At 41.4% G+C, this 23,754-nt stretch overlaps 1 protein-coding gene across 5 annotated transcripts in view; it reads left to right on the top strand.

Annotated features, from left to right (window-relative positions):
* ttyh2 (tweety family member 2) overlaps positions 1-23,754 on the top strand; it is an 88,337-nt gene that overhangs the window by 58,367 nt on the left and 6,216 nt on the right. For 3 of the 5 annotated variants that reach the window (XM_062970843.1, XM_062970840.1, XM_008104116.3), the window contains 6 exons: positions 2,328-2,383; positions 3,605-3,697; positions 5,975-6,067; positions 6,182-6,324; positions 7,403-7,588; positions 12,791-12,869. In XM_062970843.1, the coding sequence (XP_062826913.1) occupies positions 2,328-2,383; positions 3,605-3,697; positions 5,975-6,067; positions 6,182-6,324; positions 7,403-7,588; positions 12,791-12,869 (650 nt within the window). Of the gene's footprint in view, positions 1-2,327; positions 2,384-3,604; positions 3,698-5,974; positions 6,068-6,181; positions 6,325-7,402; positions 7,589-12,790; positions 12,870-13,471; positions 13,506-23,754 lie in introns of all 5 variants that reach the window. The other 2 variants (XM_062970842.1, XM_062970841.1) reach the window with 2 other exon arrangements.

The following is a 23,754-nucleotide window of genomic DNA, read 5'->3' as shown; positions in this document are numbered from 1 at the left end:
TTATCGCCTTCTTGATTTCCTCCTCTGTAATTTCCTTATTAAGATACTGTCTTTGAGCTTCGGTAATTTTATCTAATTTTTGTTCTCCTAAATAATTTGATATTTTGTCCGGATCTTCCTCCTTTTGATTGTATAATTGGCTGCAATAATTTCTGAATCCTTCGCTTATATCTTCATCCGTCGTGCATTCTTTATCTTTACCTTTATATTTTATCATTTGTTGTTGTTGCTTTTTCTTTCTTATCTTTCTTGCCAGCCAAGCCCCCGGTTTATTGGCATTTTCAAAATTATATTGTTGCACAAATTTTAATGACTTCGCTATTCTCTCCAACTCTAGATGGTGTTTCTCCCTTTTTAATTCTCTTAATTCATTTGCTAGTTTTTGATTCTTGGGCTGTTGTTTAAGCATCTTTTCATTTTTGTCTATTTGTTTATTGATTTGCTCTATTTTCGAATTCGTTTTTTTGTTAATTCTGGCTTTCTGCTGTATGAAGTAACCTCTTATTACCGCCTTGTATGAGTCCCATATTGTTTGTTTTGTTACATCCTCTTTATCATTTTTTAAAAAATTCTATTGTCAATTTCTTGTTTTCCAGGATTTCACCTTCCGATTTGATAAGATTATCATCTAATCTCCATCTCCAAGCACTCCTTTTATGATTCATTATTACTTCCAGAGGGCTATGGTCCATTTTATCTCTTGTCAGAATATTTATCTTGTCCATTTTAGTTATCAATGAGTTAGTGGCCCAGATCATATCAATTCTGGACCACATTTCATGTCTATTTGAATAATACATGTAATCTCTTGTATTTGGATTTTTAATTCTCCACACGTCCTGAAGGTCGAGCTCTTCTTTTTTCGAATTTAAAAAAATTATTGGTAGTTGGCCGATTTTTTCTTTGCTCTTCCTGTTTCTCTTTTTGGATTTGCTGCTGCTTCTTGTCCTCCTTCTGCTTCTCCTTGTCTCCCCCTCCCTCACACTTTTTCTCAAGCGCACATTCTTTCTCTCTGTGTGCAGTTGGTAAATGTAGATGTGAGGAGCACTATTCAAAGCTCGTGACAGATACAGAAGCTATTATTTGCTTTATACAGCAAATGTGAAATAGGAATGCTGGATTCACATCATGCTCTGTTATACATTAGTAAGATTTGTGCTGAACCTTGGGTATAGTTTTTGAGTAATTACATTGAACTACCGCCGATTTCTGAGCCTGAATATATTGCACAAGATTTCCCTAGCCTAAAATGATACATTTTAATATATTGGGTTTATGGTTCCCGTCCCCTTGATCTGGTCATGTAAGTGTGATTTATTGTTATAATTGTATTATTTTACTTTGTTTAATAATGTGTATTATGTTGTTATGTAATGTTTGTGTTGCTTTTATGACTGTAAACCACCCTGAGTCCCATCCGGGAGATAGGGCGGTATATAAATAATAATAATTATTATTATTATTATTATTGTTATTATTATTATTATTATTATTATTATTATTATTATTATTATAGCATAAATCTATGAGAGTATCCTTTCTACCACTGCTTAATACCTCAGTCTCTTCATAAATGTATGTATTCTGGACTGAATTTTCTCAGAGCAAAACAAAGTCATTTGCAAACAATAAATTATACAAATTGGACAGTTTTTGTATAATGCTAAGCTTGGCTACAGATACAAGTGTTTTTGTCTTGGTAAGCTTCAGACATTTTGATTTCAAGAGTGAGAGTGATAAATAAGAAGTGCAATGGTATAATGTTATGCAGTGGGACAAGATCACTCTTCAGGGTATTTTTAATTCTTAACTGTAATCAACATAATCATCATTATCATCATCTGCACTGGAAGTTCCATTCTGTTTGTGTTTGTTCAACATTCACAATCTCTGTGTGTATCCTAAACTACATTCCCTTACATTCTAAACTACAGTACCCTTTCAATAACCTCTGTAGCTGTTGTACATTCGCATTAAGGGGTAGGCCTTTTTGTAAGTGCAATATGTAGTTTTCACTATATATGAAAGCTGAAGCTCTTATGAAACCAAAATTTGACTTCAGATTCTTGATTACACAACACATGGAAAATTCTCCTTCTGGGTTTGACAGCAATTATAACTATTAGACTTTTCTTCCAGCATCTCCTCTTCCTAGTCAAAATCAACAGGGTAGATTAAACTTTTTGGGAAGTGCTACCTCAGCTGCAGAAATCTGGCACTGGAATCTGACCAGAGTTGTGTTTGTATTAAGTTTTAAAAGTAATGTTGCCACATTGTAGATAGGTGCCATGCTCTTCACTTTTGTTTTGATGAACTTTGCTTTGCAGAGATCGTTCAATACTACCTGTATTGTACCCAGAGTCCCACCAATCCCTTCCAGCAGGTGAGTACTTGACATTGTCTGTACATATCGACATTGAGAGCTTTACATTGCTATGTCTCTTCATTGGCATGTCTCCATTCTAGCTGCAGTTGGATAAGGGAACTCATAACTTTGTTCTGGCAATGAACCTGCCATTAGATTATAGTTTCTGTTTCCAGACTTGTTAGATTGATTGATTAATTAATTAATTAATTAAGCCATTGACGTAACTGTCAAATTGAAAACCATTTTGGAGTACTCATAACTGCCAAACCCCAAGTAACATGAATCACTGATTGTTAAACAAAAATTGAACATAATTAACCATTGAAATAATGAATGCTATTTTATGTTACTAAAAGTGTGTAATGAATGTGAAGCAGTGAATCAATTTTTATTCCATCAGTTTTTTGCCTTTCTACAGTGAAGTCATTCTAGAAAAGGAATTATTTGTCTAGCCATAATAGTTATGTTGTTGTTGTTGTTGTTGTTGTTGTTGTTGTTAATTCTTTCTTTTTCCTATTTGAGGACTCATATCAGCTTACAGCTATTAAACCAACTTAGCTAAAAATTCACAAGCTTAAAATGTGATTAAACTATCAAAAAATTAAAGCGTGCTTAAATCATAAATCATGTAAAGGAATGCAACAAAGAGAAAGTAGCAGCATATTATGCAAGCCCTTTTCCCTTGAACAATCAGCCTTCCCAGCCCTGCCAAAGGAGAGAAAAAAGTTGCCTATGGAAAGATAGCGAGGTCTGACTTCTTTGGAAAGGGAATTCCAGAGCTGGGGAGCAACCAACAAAAAGACAGCCTCCTGGGTTCACATTAGATTTTAAGGCTGTGGAAGAAAAGGATCTTCTCACAAGATCTCAAAAAACAGGCCAGTTTGTATGAGAGAATATGGTTCTTGAAAACCATTTCATTATGAGATCCAGATCCCCTCATGGAAAATGATTTTCAGCTTCTCTAAAACTCACATCCCAGCATTTTGTTCCTTTCTGTGGAAAGGATTAACTGCTTAAGAAAACCCATGAAATGAGTCTAAAGAAAGCCCTTTGATTAAACAGCCTTTGAGAATGAAATGATACCTTAGCTTCTGAGTATTGCTGCATCGGTTAGAAGCAAGAGATGAGCTGACTTCCAGGACTTAGAAAGGGCTGGTGTTGAAGTTCTCCTTATATTTCTGTTGATCACCTTTGAATAAAACATGGCTAATGCATTGAATACCTTTCTTTTTGCAGGCTCTTACTATTTACCAACGCTCCCTTACAACCATGCAAATCCAGATTCAGGGACTCATGCAATTTGCTGTGCCTCTTTTTCCTACAGCCGAGGTAAATGACATAGCACTGTATCATGTTATAGGAATCGATTTCAACCTTTCCTATCTTAAAACCCACCAATCATCATGTCAAGGAATCTTAGTTGAAACCTGTTCATTGTGATAGAAACAAACAGTCAGCTTACGTGTTTACAGATACTCTGTTACTGAGTTTATCATGTATTGTAAATGTTGAGGCATAAGTAGCATTATTGCCAGCAAGTAAACAGAAACAAAATTAGTCATTCTATTAGTAATGGAAACATGTTGATAGTGCCATTAAGCATCAATTTTACTGCTATGACAACGTAAAATATAAAAAATAGAAATACAAATTGCAGTAGCATTACTTGTTATTCCTCTGTCCACATAGACTACTCCTGCATCCTTCTGATGGTAAATGTACAACATGTACAGAGCTAGTGTCCTTTACAACAGTGCTGTGATCATTATTTTCATCTCATATATACGTTCATGCCCATTACTTCTGCAAGAAGCAGGAACAAATGTTGGTGAAATGAAAAAAAAGTGCTATGTCAATAGAGGCTGAGGAAGGAATCTCCAAGGCGCCGTAGCAGTTGGAAACCATTTTCAGAACAGAGAAGTATAGCTTTATTGGGTTGAGACTTCAGCTGACACTGATAGTGACTTAATATAGTGAAAATCCCTCAGTTTTATAATAATGATAATGATAATAACAATAATAAAATTATTTTTACTGTTATTAGTCTTACGGCTTGAGGCAGGGTAAACACAATAAAAACATACATATAAAATAAACACCGTTAAAATACATAGAACAAAGATTACTATATTTCATTGATTCCAAAGCTTACTTTTTCTCCCATATAAATATCTCCCATATAAAAGCATGCCCTATATATATATACACAGTGTGTGTGTATGTGTGTGTGTGTGTATATATATATATATATATAAGAATTGATGGCATCATAGAATCTAAGAAATATGGGAAATCGGCAATACTAACACAATGTAAAGTTAGAATACATAGTTTAAAATTGACTGGTTAGGCTGATTTATTTAATAATTCCATAATCAATAATAATAATAATAATAATAATAATATTCTTTATTTGTACCCCACCACCATCTCCCCAAAGGGACTCAGGGCGGCTTACAAAGTACTCAATAGAACAATATTATATAATACAACAAGTACAAAAGCATAAATTAATAACAATAAAATTGACTCAGTTACTTGAAACAACAATAATTTTAAAAGAACAATAAAAATCAGCAGCTACAAAATAGCAGTTGAATATTATATCAATTCCTATAAAGTTCATGTGTTCAAGTTGCAGATCCGAAATTAAGCTGTTGGGTTCTGCTATTCAAATCTTATTCATATGGAATTGGGTTTGACTTTTGCAGATTTGATCTTTCACAGATTTGATTGAAAAGTTATCTGTAATCTCTAGATTCTCCCATGCACCCGTGTGGCCATCTCCTGGCAGAAGGTGACCATAGAGCCATACTGGAGAACCTAGAAATTCCTAGAAAGGTGTTATTTCAATAAAAAATAGGTTATTGTATGCATGTTTTCCCCACTATCCTATGCAACTGTCATCAGGGAATGTGAAGGGCTGACTGTTTATGATGATTAGGTGAGTCAGGTGTCATCCCATGCCTTAAGGGGCTCCTATGGAAGAGAGACCTCTTCCTATATTGTAAAACCTTACATGCATTTATATGGTGGCTGTATGCACATACTAAGTTCCCCTCTGCAGATGCACTGGCCCTGTGCAAATGGATGCCAGTCAGACAAAGAGCCATACAGCCATAGAGTTGGAAAAGATCATGAGGGCTATCCAGTTCAACTACCTTCTGTTATGTCACATAACAAAAACAATCTTGACAGATGGCCATCTAGCCTCACTTTAAAATCCTCCAGAGAAGGCGATTCCACCACACTCTGAGGCAGCATGTAAGTCAGAATAGCAACATATTAGACTACAAATCACACCGTCTTCAGACAGCATGCCAAGTGTCTGTGCTGCCTAGGAATAAGGAGATTAATAGCTTAATGTTAACAGAAAATGACTGGTTGTGAGAAGCTGGACTACAGGGATGGGAGTAACACAGCAGTAGCATTAGCAGTAGAAGCCTTCAGATCTCTCATAAGATTTTTTTTCAAACTCTGTGGGTCTAATGCCCCTAGTTTAGCCTCTACTAGCAGTTGTATTGTGAGAGTGTTCCCTCCTTTAGCCATATGCCTTTTTTAATGCTGAATGTGTCACTTCCCTCACTGCTTTTCCTTCGGATGCAGAAAGACCTGCTTGGTATACAGCAGCTGTTGAATTACTCTGAGACCAGCCTCCACCAGCTGACCGCCATGTTGGACTGCAGAGGTCTACACAAGGTGAGCAGCAATGTAATGCGACAAGGTGCTTTCAGGCCATTGGCTACTCATGCCTCTTAACACCCTTAGGGCCAAGACACTCCCCTCTTCTTCTTTCATCCCTTCCAACTTAAGGATTACCTGGATGCCTTGATTGGGATATGTTACGACGGCGTGGAAGGCTTGCTCTACCTCATTCTCTTCTCACTCTTGGCTGCCGTGTCCTTCACCACCGTCATTTGTGCAACGCCTCGTGCCTGGCAGCATTTAGCCAGCAGGTAAGTGAAAGAGTCTTCTAACAGCGCACCCCCATGACAAAATCACCCTTGTTAATTCTGGAGACGTTTTCTTTTTTTAAATGAAGATGAGCAGATCAAAAATGTCTATTTTAAATTGCTATGCTTAATGTTTTGGAGCCTCCTGTTCTCACCATCTCTATCCAAGAACATTGTATCTGTAATGCTATTCATATCTCTCAAAATCTTTATTTTATCACATGTTAAGAGTTCTGTTATTTGTGGATTCTTGTGAAAGAGTCTGCAGATATGTCCCAGGTTCCTACTGCTGGATATTATTCCAGGTTGCCTAAAACTTTCTAGCTGGTATAACACTGGGGTTTCCTAAAAATGCTTCCACGTAGCATCCAGGAAGCAATTTATAGAGCATATAAATTGCCAGCTGAGCAACAGCCCCACATATCTATAGACTCCCTATAATTGTCCTTCTTTGGTAGGAAAGACAAATATCAGGAGAAATTAAAAAGGGAGTCATGTGAGCAAGTGTGGAAGAAGGAAACAACAAGGAAGGTTCTCCTGGTCTTCCTCTATCTTTGTGCATTCCTATTGGTTTCTGGAACTTGCAATTTTTTTACCCTACTTCTAGTATTAGAATACTGTTGCCAGAAAGCACTGTGAGATTCTTATACTTTTTGCACTCTTTTTTAATTCACAAAGCTGCTCTCTGAAAACCAGGATATCTTGTCTCAGAACAAGGCAGAATCAGTTCTTTGCTTCCAACACTGCTGGTTCTCACCTATTCGTGACTGATATTTCTGAAATTGATGCCTAAAATGGGGAGTTCAAAAAAGTTACAATTTGGACATCAACTCCCTGTATTCCTTATTGGCTGTGGGATTCTAGGAGCCTGACTTTTTCAGTGTCTAAACTGCACAACATTGTCATTTTCCCCAAACAAGTAGTAGCAAATTGTTATTTCCTTTTCTTGCTGCTGTGTCTAAGCGAGGCAAACTTTGCCTAGCACTTCAATATTTTTTTCCTGCACCATTTACTCAGGATTAAGGGGGTCTGGTCTCGGCCTCAGATCTGTGTTTACTGGGTTGTATTCATCTCCCTTCAGGGATCGGGAATACGATGACATAGATGAAGAGGACCCTTTCAATCCTCAGGCCAGACGCATTGCTTCCCACAACCCCAACCGTGGGCAGATCCGTAGTTTCTGCAGCTATAGTAGCAGCATTGGAAGTCAAACGAGTCTCCAGCCTCCAGCACAGACCATCTCCAATGCCCCAGTGTCGGAATACATGTGAGTAGAAGATGTCTTGAGATACCAAAAGGAAAGCCTCTAAGCCCATGCCAGACTTGTGGGGTCCCCAACGTCACCACAAAGAAAATGATTTGAGTGCCCAGGGTGAACATGTCCATGCTGTGGTTCCATCTGCTGGTTTTCATGCTGACTTTCACATTTGCTTCCATTGCTCCATCCCTCTCTTAGAACCGCTAAGTCTCTCCATCCTACCCTTTGCAGTGGCTGGTAAACCCCCACCAGCCTGCCCTTGACTTCATTTTCTGAGTTTATGTTCCAGCCACTCAGTGAATGACCCTAGTCTGGATCATCAGTTGCTCTTAAAACTCTGGAGTTGCTTTCACAACCAAAACAAAAGAAAAATAAAACCTTGAGAATCTCACAAGATATTAGATTAATGGTAGGGCATCAGGAGGTCTTTCTGAATGAAAAAAAAGCTACGGCTCTTGAAATGTAGAAAAAGTTGTGTGGAATTAGTTTTTTTCCATATTAGATGAAACAGCTAAAACAGTACTACTTTGTGGACCAGATGTTGTTGGCAAACATGCTGCAAGCGTTCCACTTAACACAGGGCCTTTTGTTTTTTGTCCTGTGTTAACATCTAAGTTTTCTTGCTCTCTTACCAAAAGGCCTTTGTCCATTTACATTGACTTGGCAGTTGTTATGTAGGGAATGAGACACACGTGAGTGGTCTGCTTTACCAAGTTGGTCTGCTTTACCAAGTTGGTCTGCTTTACCAAGTTTCAATCAAGTTATTACTTGATGAAAGTTGTGCCAGTTTAGCCCCCTCACCTTGCTCCTTCCCAAAAGTTTAATTTCTTTAATCTCAGTGCCATTTCTCGTTAGAGCAAAAAAGGATGGATCACTGAAATACAGTACAGGTATACCTCAGTTAACAAAGGAGATGTGTTCCTTTTACAACAAAATTGGTACCAGACACAAAAATAATGTGGAAAGTGTCTTACATCACAAAAAATGGAATAGCTTGAACATGTTTTAACAAACGTTTTATTCAGAACTAAAGAGATGCAAATGTGAAATGAAGTATGCAGGTCAGATAAGCTTTGCCATCAGTAAAGAAAAAAAAATACTTTGAACCTTCTAGAGACCCAAGTCTGTTCCAACATTCATCTAGGGATTTTTTTTGTTCTTTCAGCAATACCCACTTTTCTTACAATTTCAGTTTTGGTGGCCAGATTTTGAAATCTATTCCCTTTTAATGTGTTGGGAATAGCTAGTGAGCCAAGTTTATCTACTCTCCCCCTTTTTAAAACCTGTTTTGCTCTTCATAAATGTTCAATAAAGGATTTTGGATGTAGCTGGTGTTTACCTTTCCTGTTAAAAGCTGACACGTGCAGCTACTGAAGTGGAATCCCTTTCTTTCTCAGCTCAAAGTTTATTGAATTGTTCCCTGCAAACATGCTACCGTTTGTCTGTGTTTCTCCAGTCGTCTTTCAATGCCTTCTCAGTGCCAACACTACTCAAGAACTTTCAGGTAGCAAGAGTACAAAGGAGGAGCAGGACAGGCATAAAAAGACTTCATAAAAATAAGCTTCTTAAAGTTTGCGTTAATTGAAATCTAACTGGAAAGGAAAAGAGAAAGGGATTTAGGGCAACGTGGCACCCTGCATGTGTTTGGGGATACAGCCCACCCCAGCCAATGTGACCAATGGTGAGATTCATAGGAGTTTTTGTTCTAATAGCTGGAGGGAACTGGGTTGCTTTTTCCTGAGCTGCCATTAGCCTTTGCACATGTCTGTGGTAATATTCCATTGAAATCAATGTGCTGTACTACAGTTCCTCTCCGCACAGAGAGGGAACTAGGGGAGCACAGAACCAATTACTTGGAGTGGTTTAGCTATGGAACTGATTACTTAGAAAGGTGGTTGGCCCTCTCTAGACAATTAGTTCCAGTCTCTGGACTGTCTCAGTGATCCACAAGGCCCTTTCCATCTCAATGAGTTCAATGATTCATAAATCATAGAGTTGGAAAAAAAACACAAGCGTCATCCAGTTAAATCCCATTCTGTCATGCAGGAATGTACAATCAAAGCACTCCCTACAGATGGCCATTCAATCTCTGTTTAAAACCTCCAGAGAAAGATGTTCCATCTCTCTAAAGCATCATATTCTAGTATCAAAGAGCTCTTACCCTCAGGAAGTTTTTTTCTAATTTTTAGGTGGATTCATTTGTAGTTACCCTATACACTCTTCTGTAAGTCTAAAAATTTTAATCAGAAATTCAGTACCCCAACCTGGATCGACTTATCAAAAAAGGTAATGTTACAAAAGATGAAAGCTTAGTGCATCCCAGGAGAACTCATTTAAAAGCACTGAACCCCTCCATTTTGTGGGTCATGATACCACTTTTGACCCTTTTTGAATGCCTGAGAGAGGACATAGTATTGGTAATTTCCCCTCTCTGCAAAATAACCCCCAGCTTATCCATGGACCATATCAAAGTCCATACTTTTGTCCTCAAAAATTGCCCTCAACTTATTCATGAGAGCACATGCTTCTTTGGAGGCTTTTAAGCAGAGGCTGGATGGCCATCTGTCAGGGGTGCTTTGGATGTGATTTTCCTGCTTCTTGGCAGGGGGTTGGACTGGATGGTCCATGAGGGCTTTTCCAACTCTATGATTCTATGATTCTAAGTAAACATATACATGAGTATATATGGTAAGCAATACTAGGAAGGAGACACGGGCTAGTAGTACCTGTGTCAGTAGCAAGTAGTTCTGTTCTCAGCAACCTATTAATTGCTTATAATCCACAAGGTCAAATGCTAATAATCTTTTCCTTCATTAAACAGATCTACCAATAAGTTGCCATTATTGGGGTGGTGGGTATACTGTGTAGAAGGGCTATGTGAAAGATTTGGAGAAAATATCTGTATTTCCTAACTCAAAGAGTATATGTTCTTTGTATTTGCCATCATGTCTCATCAGTCCTCTGACCAGTATACTTTTTTTTAACAGACAATCCCTGAATTCAACATATTTTTGTATGTTTATATGTAATGCATGATTTATTTTGACCAATGAAGACCCACCACCATCTTACTTTTCCTTTCAGCAGGTGTAACTGCTGCATGGCCACTGCCCATAAAATCACCTTACTTACCTGAGGAGCAAACAAAACCAAGTACTTTTCCCATTCTCTAATTCAGAGAGAATTATTACACAACTACCAAGTCAGCTTTTCTTCCCTCAGGATTGGGAAGGAAGCTGGCTCTTGTCTGCTGTTTACCAGATGGCAGTACCACCCTTGCCATGATGAATGTGGGGAGAACAAAGGAAAGATCATTACAAAATTAGTGTAAAAATATTGTTGCAAATTAAGTTGAAACTGATTGTTTATTTATTCAAATATTTTCCTCTTAAAATTGCAAAGTAATATTGAACTGTGTTCCAGTTCTGAATCTCTTGGGTCTATTTTTGTTGTTGTTGCATGAATACAGAAAGAAAGAGGGATAAAATACAAGATTTACTTTTCCTACAGGTCCCCTCCCAACACACACACACAAATATATATATACACACACACACACAGATATGCTGATTTTGTTGTGAATATTCAAGCGTAGTGCAGACCCATGAAAGGATTGCATCACATGCAAAGGCACTTGTGGTGGAATTGCTGTCAAATGAGCTGTCATTCTTTCACTCAGCTGAAAGAATAGTTAAATCTTCAAGAATTTAACACATGATCATCATCTCTCTACTTTTATCATCTACCTTCCCTTTTGGGAAGCTCGGTAAGATTTATTTATTTATCTATTTATTTACAGCATTTATATTCCGCCCTTCTCACCCCGAAGGGGACTCAGGGCGGATCACATTACACATATAGGCAAACATTCAATACCTTTTAACATAGAACAAAGACAAACCAAACATAGGCTCCAAGGGGGCCTCGAACTCATGACCTCCTGGTCAGAGTGATTCATTGCAGCTGGTTTCAGCTGGCTTGCTCTCCCGCCTGCGCCACAGCCCGGGCCCAAGATAACATTTAAAGATTGGTAAGCCACAGGCCTACAAAATGATGACTTCAGGTGTCAGTCCATTTTGTGTATTACTGGCTGGCTTACAGAAAGACACAGAAAAGCTCCACTTCTTGTTTCTTCCACTGAGGGAAAGGGTGCTTAAAGAACATGTTGGAATTGGTACTATTATCTTTTACATTTCTTCCCTGCCTTTTTCATAAAAGAAGACTTAGGGTACCTTACAATTAAAGTATAGTACATGAAGTTGAAGAAAGGGAAGAACAAAAAAGGGAAGAGCAAATGAGAGAGATAGTCAGTTGATATTTATTTTGATATTTTGAAATCAGCTAGTCACAATCCATGAGCTAAGGCTTGCATGGAGAATATTAGTTAAACAATGCATCCTGATGCCAAAAAAGAAACAAGATAATGTTGAAAATAAAAAGTTATCACTGAGAAAAGCACTGCACACATGTGGGAGTAATGCCAAAGAATGGTCCCTTCTTCATCCCTGGGAGGAAAGACTGAGATGTTGATTTCAGAGTGTGGGTTTACAACAAGAGATGCATTTTTTAAAAAATATAGAGAGCACAAGCTGTGTGAGGTTTTACAGTTTAAAACCAGCATTGGATTTAGGCTTCAAAAGGTACAATGGGTACCAATGCTTTTCCTTCAGGGAAGTACACAAAGACCAGAGCAAGTCAACGCAGACTGACCTAGAAAGAGGAACCAATGTGTACACTCTTTCTTCTTCCTTGCCGGAAGGAAGGAATATCTGTAGTTGTCGACTGGATCTTACCCAGCAGTTGACTCAATGAGTTATGGCCAATATTTGTCAGTTGTGCAATACCAGAGGGTTTTTTTTTCAACTGGATGCAGCCAGCCTTCCCGTATTCACAGATTCTGTATCCACAAATTCAGCCATCAACAGCTTGAAAATATTTCTTAAAAATTTACAGGGGTGTTTACAGCAGAAGCCAAGAGCCCACTGTATACGTAATTGTAGAGGGAGTCTAGGTTTGGCATTCGTTCTACTTTTTAAGCAACCACTTGATTAAAATTTATACCCCCCCCCCTTTCCTTCCCTCAACCCTTTCCTGACAAGTGTTGGCTGCTTCTGTATAGGAATGTGGCAGGGATATTTCTTACCCAGAAGCTGACAGCAGAGTTACTTTTCATGAGACTGTCCTCCTGATCTTACTCCTCTCTACCTGCAGGAACCAAGCTGTGCTCTTTGGTGGGAATCCACGCTATGAAAACGTCCCACTGATTGGAAGAGGATCGCCTCCCCCCACGGTACGGTGGGCGTCAGAGGCTAAATCTTTTTTATAACAAGCCCTTTGTTTTCCTCTGTTTTTACTAACACTCTCTCAATAGGCAAACACATTTTTCCAAAACAAAAAAGGGACGAGAAAGCTTCCTGCATTTTTAAAAAGTATATAGTTTTGTTTCTGATGCTAGAGATGAGGAAAAGAACATTTTAAAAAAATCTCAATGCAGACCTTTCCAGAAATGACAGTCCTGAACCCATAGGTTCATATCTTCTGGAAAGTGAAAATGGCTGCAGGAAGTCCTACCTTTTTGGAGTCTGACATTTCTTGGTCCCACAGTTGTTCAGCTGCCAAGGCTTGGATGCAGTCAGTTGAGACTGCAGTTCTAGGCCAGCAGTGAGCAATTATCTGGCGATAGGGCAGAGAGCAAGTTCATGTGACGGCATTGGCATTTGCCTCACGCTTATCCCCAATCTGCAAACCTATCACATGGGCAGATTTTGCCCACCGATATCTATGTCTTTGTACTGTCTTTATAAATATAAACATATTACACAGTGCCATATTTTTTAATTTATTTCCCCTGTGCTCATTTTAACGTTTTGTTTAATTGTCTTGCTTCTGAAGAAAAGAGTTTCGAGTTCTAACGTCTAGAAGATGAGTATGTACTCTTTGCTTGGTTTATCTTTTCGTTCACACCTTTTTATCCCAACTTATTTCACTGTAAGCAAAAGCACACAATTAAGTTTGGCATAATGTTCTACTAAATCACATCTTGCCTGCTAACGTTTGCTTTGTTTTTGCATCAACTGTTTTGGAGCTATGTTGCCCTTCAAGAGTAAGTTGCTTCTTCAATTTTTTGTTGTATCTTTTCTTGATTTGGGGCTGGGGTTTGTTTTGGGGGCAAGTTGTGTGTTCTCCCCCCCCCCCTTTCCTGATAAACTGTAATTTTCTTCCCTGTGATGTGAGTTTCCCCTTCCTTCATAAGCAACTGAATTGCTAGAATTGAGACCTGTAATTTTTTTAGAACTTGACTGTATTTTCTTGATTTATTGGTTTGTGTACTGTCACAGGAGGTTTTCCCTATGCAGATTATAATTGTAGAAAAATTATCAATTTCCCTCAGAATTTTCCAGCAAACACATTTTTACATAGCTAATTAAGACCAATGTAATGCAGTGAAGTCCCCCTCCTTCATGATGGTGTGTTCAATTTGGCATTTAACTTTAACTGATGGGAGAGAGCAAGATAATACACTGAAATAAATTTTCATACATTGGCAGGGAATATATTTACTAATGTTGCTCTTCCCACTTTTCTGATTGACAGGAATATGCAAGTTAGGCTTGAAGTGCATTCCCTCATGGAGTAACAACATGTTCCCAGTTTGGTTCTTGACTCTCAGGATAAAATCCTTTTTCTATTCTTGACTTATCCATGGTTTATATCAGATTCCATAATTTTGGCCCTAAATTTTGCCCTCGACTTTTATATGAGATCAACTTATGAACATACAGTATTCAGATGCAGACTGCTTTTTGCTCCACAGCTGACTATTGGAGTCATAGTAGCTTCTTGTTGGACTTCCATTAATAGTGTTTGTTAAGCTACCTGGTTAACCTTGACCCAGAAGGGTACATTATAATTAATGGATGCCAGTTATTAGCATCATTGTCTTCCTCTAGACCAGTGGTTCCCAAACTGAGTGCTCCATTGGCTTCAGACTTCAACTCCCAGAATCTCAGTCAATATGGTTAATAGTCAAGAATTTTGGAAAGTGAAATCTAAAGCATTAGAAAGAGCAAAGTTTGGGAATTACTGTGCTAGACTGCACCAGAACAGGTCTGTACAATAAAATTATGAACAAAAAAAGAATCTGCATTCCTACTATCTTCCCAAGGACCCTAATGATGTATAGGTCTTTCATGTTCTTCATTTGAAAATGTATAAACAGTTCTAAGCCTGACCAGCTTTCCTTTGAGACTTTGCAATGAGGTGTTTCTCAGTTCCTTTCCTGGACATGGTGTTTCAGCATCATTTTTAGCAGCCATTACTTCATCACCTAGGATCGTAGAACTATGAGAGTATTACTAACCATAGCTATGTTCGTCTTCAGCCAGACTTTAGTTATGACATCAATTCTGTATTTCAGAAGATGCAAAAGTTTAAATACATTTAAAAAATACTGAGAAGAAATGACACTAATTGGATGTTGAAGTTTAACTCAAGCATGCCAAAGCCTTTCAAGGACTCTGATTATTTACTTGTTTTCAGCTTAACACCATGTTATAGAAGGTCTTCCTGGTGATTGCGGTGAGGCTAATAAATGTGTGCATCTGTCAGGACCCAGGCTGCAAGGCACCAATAACCATACACAGAGGCCAGAATCTATCTAATATCTTTATTGAAGGAATATATAAAGTTAATAAAAACAAGTGTAGAAAATAGTCCAGAATTAGACCTTTCAGGAAAGGTCAGAATTAGTCCAAAGAAACAATGTCCAATATGAAATATTAAGGTCCAAAGTTGTAATCCAAATAACCGAAACACTCACTTTGCCAAGCAAAGTGAGGGGAGATGACAAGGTCCTTTAGTCCATGAACTTGAGCAAGGCTAGGAAATAACTTGATACTTGAAACAAGGCTTGAATCGTGGAACAAGGTAACGAGGAACAAGAACAAGGTCCGTGGAATAACTTGGTAAAATCCGTGAAACAAGGCAAGGTTTAGTCCTGGGAAACAAGGCAAGGTCCGTAGGTAAACAAAGGCTGGGAAACAGGAGCGAAGGCTGGAAACCAGGACAAGGCTTGAGCAGGAACGAGGCTTGAAACGGAGCGCGCTGTCCAGACACAACTCGCTCCGGAGGCTGACGAATTGACTCCGCAAAGTTACTTCGCGGGTAAAACACCTATATAGAGTCTAACTTTCCCGCCGAAGCAGTTCTCTGGGAACCAGAAACGAAAGCTAAACTCTGAGGCCAGATGTTTGACTCCTTAAAGATTCTCACGAAAAGCAGGCTTAATTGGCTAAATTCTTAGCTGTTATTCTAGCACTCCTGCGCGAGGCTGCTTCCAAACCTCTCTGTTGTTTACAAAATTCATGGCGAGAGAACACAGGAGATGTAGGCTCAGGGTTTGTTTGACATACTTCTGGGACACAGCTTTCTTGCAGGTGCAAGGTTCCCAGATCTGCCTGGGAAAGATCTTGCTGAGAAGATTCCAGTTCTGACTGGGAAGGTAAAAAACCCAAGTTTTCTTCTTCATCAGGCATCACAATGTCATGAGCAGGACTACAAGGCCCATGAGTCATCACACTATCCCCCTCCTCAAGCCCCCTCCCAAACTGGGACTCTCTCCCCGAGGCGCGAGGTCGTGGCTTGGCGGGATAGGTCTGATGAAAGCGACGGGTCAGATCAGGAGCATGGACTGTGGAGGCGTCTTCCCAAGAACGTTCCTCAGGGCCAAAACCCACCCAGTCAATGAGATATTGCAGGCGGCGGCGGTGAAAGCGAGAATCCAAAATGTCCTCAACCTCGAACTCCTCCTCCCCATTCATCAAAACAGGAGGGGGGGCCGGTTGGTCTGTATCAGGACGCACACCATCCGCCGGAAGGAGCAGGGAGCGGTGAAACACTGGGTGAATGCGCATTGAACGCGGAAGTTGGAGTTTGAAAGTCACGGGGTTTAATTGCGCCACCACAGGATAGGGGCCAATGAAACGGGCATCTAACTTCCGGCAAGGGCGATGGGAGGGCAAAAAGCGAGTGGACAGAAAAACCCGATCTCCTACCTTGATTTCGGGGCCCGGTTGGCGATGTTTGTCCGCGTGACGTTTATAGTCCTCCTTGGCTTGGTCTAGTTGTTGGAGCAAAAGTTGTTGCACTGCTGTGAGTTCCTGCAGCCAATCCTCTGCTGCGGGGACTTCTGAAGTTTCAATGACAGGGGGAAAGAAACGTGGATGGAAGCCGTAGTTTGCAAAGAACGGCGTTTCTTTTGTAGAAGCCTGGACTCCATTGTTGTAGGCAAACTCTGACAGTGGTAATAGAGAAGCCCAATTATCCTGTTGGTAGTTTACATAACAGCGAAGGTACTGTTCCAAAGTGGCATTGGTGCGCTCCGTTTGCCCATCTGTTTGAGGATGATGAGCTGAAGATAAACGAGAGTCTATGCCCAATAGTTTTTGTAGTGCCTTCCAGAAACGAGAGGTGAATTGAGATCCACGGTCTGTGACCAGACTCTTGGGCAATCCATGTAATCTGAAAACATGTTGGAGGAATAGATCTGCCGTCTCTTTGGCCGTGGGAAGGCCTTCACAGGGAATGAAATGGGCTAACTTGGTGAAAAGGTCCACCACCACTAGGATCGTGGTGAATCCACAGGAAGGTGGTAGGTCAGTGATAAAATCCGCAGAGATTATTTCCCATGGGCGAGATGGAGTAGGAAGGGGATGCAGAAGCCCTGAGGGCTTCTCCCGTCTTGTCTTGGAGCGCTGGCATACTGGGCAGGTGTTGACATATTTTTCCACATCCTTGCGGATCTTGGGCCACCAGAAATCTCTTAGGATCAAATGCATGGTTTTAAATAGTCCGAAATGCCCTGCTGGCTTGCAGTCATGACACAGACGAAGTGCTTTTTCCCTGCCCTGCCCTGGTGGGATATAAACATGATTTCTATAGCAAAGCAGTCCATCCTTAAGTGAGAAGGGAAATTGCAATCCTTGACGGAGTTGGTCTTGCGCCCAGGCATCTGCTTGCTGACTAGCCCTGATTTCTTGAGCACAGAGGGGTCCAAGAGTAGGAGAAGTTGAATCAATGAGAGTGGATTTGGTGTTCCCCACTGTGAGCGTGGTAAAGTTCTCGGGTTGTAATAGTTGGGATTCAAAGGTCTCCTTGCGTCCTGCAGCGTATTCCGGTTTACGTGACAGGGCGTCTGCTTGCTTGGTTTGAGCTGGGGTTACATAATGAATCTGGAAGTTAAAACGTTCAAAGAATAAAGCCCAACGTTGTTGCCTCTGATTTAGTTTGCGGGCGGTTCTTAGATGCTCTAGATTCCGATGATCAGTATGGACTTCAATGGGAAATTTGGCCCCTTCTAGCCAATGTCTCCAAGTTTCAAAGGCTGCCTTTATGGCCAATAGTTCCTTTTCCCAGATGGTGTAATTTCTCTCTGGTGCTGTTAGTTGACGGGAATAAAAGGCACAAGGATGAAGGTGATCTCCCACCGGTTGTAGGAGTACAGCCCCAATTGCCACATCAGAGGCGTCTGCTTGCACAACAAAAAGGGTTTCAGGATCTGGGTGCTGAAGAATTGGCTGGGACGTGAATAATTTCTTTAGTTGCTGGAACCCTTTCTCTGCTTGATCTGTCCAGCGGAAGGGCTGTTTCCCACGGATGCAGCTGGTGATTGGGTCAGACCAGCGGGCAAAATCTGGAATGAACTTGCGGTAATAGTTCGCGAACCCCAAGAAACGCTGCACCTCTTTCTTGTTGGTTGGCGCCCGCCATTCCAATACTGCTGAAACCTTTGCCGGGTCCATGGAGAGCCCTAGAGGCGAGATGCGGTACCCCAGGAAATCTACCTCTTGTAGATCAAAAGCACATTTTTCCAGCTTGGCATAGAGCCCATGATCCCGCAATCGTTGTAACACCATTTTGACGTGGTTCTCATGCTCTGATTGTGATCTAGAAAACACCAAAAAATCGTCGAGGTAGATTATCAAGAACCGATCTAGATAATCCTGAAAGATGTCATTGACAAAATGCTGGAACGTTGCGGGAGCTCCGCATAATCCATAATTCATAACTCGGGACTCAAATAATCCGAATTTAGTCTGGAAGGCGGTCTTCCACTCGTCCCCTTCTCTGATGCGAACTAGATTATAAGCCCCCCGAAGATCCAGCTTGGTGTAGACCTTGGCTCCTCGGAGTCGGTCTAGAAGGTCCGAGATTAAAGGCAGGGGATAGCTGTTTCGCTTTGTGATATTGTTCAATGCTCTATAGTCCACCACCAAGCGTAAGTCTCCTGACTTCTTTTTCACAAACATCACCGGGGAGGCGGCTGGAGATTGAGAGGGTCTGATGAATCCCTTGCGAAGGTTTGTCTCTATGAACTCCCTGAGAGCTTCTTGCTCCGGTTCAGTCAGGGAGTAGAGATGCCCTCGCGGGATCGGGGCCCCCTCCACCAAGTCAATGGCACAGTCATAAGGTCTATGTGGGGGTAGTCTCTCGGCTTCTTTTTCATTGAATACATCCCAATACTCGGAGTACTTCTTTGGCAAGGTGATAATGGGCTCGGTGTCTGTGGTATGGCAGACCTTGGCTACGAGGCAATGGTTTTGGCAGTACTTTGAAGCGAACTGCAGCTCCCTGTTGGACCAGGAGATGTTTGGGTCGTGAAGTGTCAGCCATGGAATCCCCAAAATCACAGGGAAATGGGGAACCTCAGTAACAAAGAAGGAAATCTCTTCCATATGTTCTCTTATCCACATCCTGGTGGGTTCCGACCACTGGCTTACGGGGCCCGTCTTGAGGGGGCGGCCGTCTATGGCTTGCACCACACGGGCATTCTTGAAGTCATGATATTGTAATCCCAGAGAGTCGGCATACTCTCTATCAATGAAATTGTTGGTGGCTCCGGAGTCTATCATGGCGTGGATCATGACGGGTCCCTTTTTTGCTGACCATAAGGTGACCACTAGAAGGAACAGGACCCCGGTTGGCGGCTCTTGAATGGGTTTTTTGACCGGGTTGGCGAGCCTCTCTACGCCCGGTCGTTGGCTTCCCCCGCCGGCTGTGTGCCAGCCGCCTCAGACGCCTTCGTCTCCGTGGAGGACGCCGCCGCAAGACGGGCGGCGGGCTTCCCTTTGGCTGGGCACTCTCTGGCGAAGTGGCCCCCGTTCCCGCAGTACCAACAGAGGTTTAAGCGTTGACGACGGGCCTTCTCGGCGGCATCTAGTCTGGGACGCACGTTGCCCAACTGCATCGGCACCTCCTCGCTTCCTCTGGGGTATGGGGTTGGTGGTGGGGGTCTCCACACTGGACGTGGCTGAACGCTGGCGGGAGCGGGGGGTTTTGCCCCAGCTCTACCGCTCTGGCCTCGAACCCACTGTTTTCTGTTGGCAATCATGACTTCAGCCCGTAAACATTGATCAATGAGTGCTTCGAGGGTCTGGGGAGGATCCACCTTGGAGATTTCCTCCAGCATTTCGATGTTGAGACCCTCCCGGAATTGTCCTCTGAGGGCTACATCATTCCAGCCGGTGTTGTGGGCCAGCACTCGGAACTCGGCTATGTACTGAGACATGGGTCTGTCTCCTTGGAAGAGGCGGCGGAGTTTGTGACCGGCTGCCTCCAAATTGTCCTCGATTCCCCAAGTCTCCTTAAGGTGGTCCAAGAAGCGTTGCGCTGATCTTAGGTGTGGAGAGGCTTGGTCGAACAGTGCCGTCGCCCAGTTGGCCGCTGGCCCGTCTAGAAGACTGTAAACCCACGCCACTTTGATGTCTTCTTGGGGAAACTCGGCAGCACGGGCCTCTAGATAAGCTTGACATTGGCGACGGAAAACGTGAACCTTAGAAGCTTCTCCAGTAAACTTGGTTGGCAACGCCATGGCCGGAAGACTGATTCCGCGTTCCTTCAAACCCTTTATTTCCCCATCCTGTGCATTGAGCTTATCACGGATTCGGTCCACCTCATCCTTGTCGATGGTGTAGGTAATCGGCTGGCCGCCCGGTCCAGGTCCGGCTCCGGTAGACATACTGGCCGAGGTTAATTGGTGCTTAGGGGGGCGGAGTCAAACTGTCAGGACCCAGGCTGCAAGGCACCAATAACCATACACAGAGGCCAGAATCTATCTAATATCTTTATTGAAGGAATATATAAAGTTAATAAAAACAAGTGTAGAAAATAGTCCAGAATTAGACCTTTCAGGAAAGGTCAGAATTAGTCCAAAGAAACAATGTCCAATATGAAATATTAAGGTCCAAAGTTGTAATCCAAATAACCGAAACACTCACTTTGCCAAGCAAAGTGAGGGGAGATGACAAGGTCCTTTAGTCCATGAACTTGAGCAAGGCTAGGAAATAACTTGATACTTGAAACAAGGCTTGAATCGTGGAACAAGGTAACGAGGAACAAGAACAAGGTCCGTGGAATAACTTGGTAAAATCCGTGAAACAAGGCAAGGTTTAGTCCTGGGAAACAAGGCAAGGTCCGTAGGTAAACAAAGGCTGGGAAACAGGAGCGAAGGCTGGAAACCAGGACAAGGCTTGAGCAGGAACGAGGCTTGAAACGGAGCGCGCTGTCCAGACACAACTCGCTCCGGAGGCTGACGAATTGACTCCGCAAAGTTACTTCGCGGGTAAAACACCTATATAGAGTCTAACTTTCCCGCCGAAGCAGTTCTCTGGGAACCAGAAACGAAAGCTAAACTCTGAGGCCAGATGTTTGACTCCTTAAAGATTCTCACGAAAAGCAGGCTTAATTGGCTAAATTCTTAGCTGTTATTCTAGCACTCCTGCGCGAGGCTGCTTCCAAACCTCTCTGTTGTTTACAAAATTCATGGCGAGAGAACACAGGAGATGTAGGCTCAGGGTTTGTTTGACATACTTCTGGGACACAGCTTTCTTGCAGGTGCAAGGTTCCCAGATCTGCCTGGGAAAGATCTTGCTGAGAAGATTCCAGTTCTGACTGGGAAGGTAAAAAACCCAAGTTTTCTTCTTCATCAGGCATCACAATGTCATGAGCAGGACTACAAGGCCCATGAGTCATCACAGCATCTCACCAAGTTAACAGGCCTTTGCCTGAGGGGCATCTGTTTATTATCCTGCCATCTCTAGTAGTCATTTGCCAGACTCCTACAAGGCCATCAGTTGACACGTGCAATGACCAAGATAATCTGACCTTGGCAGAAAGCTTCTCTGACCAATGGCTTTCTCAACATGTATTTATTTTTTGGAGGAGTCACCATCAAATTGCTTGCTATTTCTGGGTATCTCTATTATAAAGTTCGTTGTGAAGAAAAGAGAAATGATTTTGGGGTCTTCCCAGGGCTCCTTTGTTTTCTACAGTGCTTGGAGCACATCTTTTTCTCCTTGGGGTGATTACTTCTATATGGGTAGAATTCAGAAATCACCAATTGACAAATAAAACAGAGCTCTAATCCTTGCAAATGTTACAAGATGTTTCTTTTTCTTCCTTACTATTTCTAAGTCACAGACTTTAGTTCTGGAGCTTTTAAAGTCCTTGTTGTTTTGTCATTATTTTTGTCTCGTTCACTTCCGCAGCTTCTAAAACTAGAAGCAAGTTGCTGTTGGGGAGTACATTTCAAGCCTAATTTGCATATTCTTTTCACTTGGAATGATTTGGAGCAGCAACTCTTCCAAGAAAACAAAAATATTACAATAAGTCCTAACATCCTTTTCCCCACATGAAAAATGTCTCAGGAGCCAATGTGGGGTAGTGGTTTGAGCATTGCACTAGGAATCTGAAGACCAAATTACTTATCCCCGTTCGGCCATGAAAACCCATTGGTGACCTTAGGCAAGGTACACTCTCTCAGCCTTAGATGAAAACAGTGGCAAACCCCCTCTGAGAAAATCTTACCAAGAAAGTCCTGTGATAGTTTACTATACATTGGAAATGGCTTGAAGACACACCACAACACGTAGTAAAACATGCACTGCATCAATAAAACAATGTACCGTTATTTTACTAAAGTGATCACATAGTTGCCTTTACAAAGGAGTAATTTTTCACAGGCACCCAGTTGAGAGTACTGGTAAACACAGTTTTTTGAAGTTAGCAGACTGGGATCAGCAGTAGAGGTGCTCAAGTGGTCACAGCACTCTTAGCTTTCGATTCCTGTTCAGATAGTAAGAGGAAATAAGTTTCATCACCACAGATGAAAAAAGAGCCCCAAAGTAAGCCTATCTGCCTGCTCTGAGGATATGGTACAAACCTTTTGGAACCTAAGTTGTAGAGGTCAAATATATTGTGACCCTTTAATAACTAACTAGATTGAAAGCTGTTTCAGAGAGTAACAGTACTGCAGAGGAAATGAAAAAAACAAATGATTCCTCTATGTGTTGTTCCTTTATGTAAAATACAGTGCCTGTTATTTTCCCCATTCATGATACATGCAGACTATTGGCACTGTAGCAATTTGCACATCATGCAAACCAGAAAAGTATATAATTTGCATTTGTAATGAAACCAAAAATGGAACAAGTAATGCAAATGGCTCTTAGCTGTACCCTTACTATGTGGAATCCAATTCCATCAGCAGAACAAATAGACACATTTATGGTCTCCATAGGGACATATCCAGTCAAGTTGTGATTTAACAGAGAGAAAAGCTGCATAATGTAGACAAGCAAAATGGTAGTCTTGGCCACCAGTAAATAAGAACTAAATCAAAAGCCCAGATCAGGAGGAACAGCATAGCTGAGATTTGAACTACAAGATGCCACCGTCTCGTTTCTGAAGGCTAAGTGACAGTTGTTCTGTCTTTTGCAGTTGCTATTTATAAGTCAGGTGTTGAAACACTGGGACTGTGCCAGTTTGGGAGCTTTTAATCTTGCTCTTGCAGAGTTTGCACTTACCAAAGCTGAAAGATGACGATGAAGCTAAGTGCAGTTAGATTAATTCAGACCCCACCCTGCATATACTGAACTGTTCAGTTTAAATGGGATTTAAATCCCCCAAGGAAAGGCTTTCAAGCTTTTCTGAGTTCCAGAAAAATAGACTGTGAATAATTTTCCTTAATGCTGTGACTTGGAAGATACTCATTTCCTCCTAATTTATATTCATTTTATCTCTTGCTCTGTTTCATCCTCTCTCACAGACACACATGCACAACCATACAAACACACATAGCAGCTGCTTCTTAGTGCTGGTTTTCCAATACTACTGCAAGC

This window comes from Anolis carolinensis, chromosome 2 (assembly GCF_035594765.1).
Source record: "Anolis carolinensis isolate JA03-04 chromosome 2, rAnoCar3.1.pri, whole genome shotgun sequence".
NCBI classification, from domain to species: Eukaryota; Metazoa; Chordata; class Lepidosauria; order Squamata; family Dactyloidae; genus Anolis; species Anolis carolinensis.
Note: the sequence above shows the minus strand (reverse complement) of the source record. Positions and strands in the feature narration are given on the sequence as shown.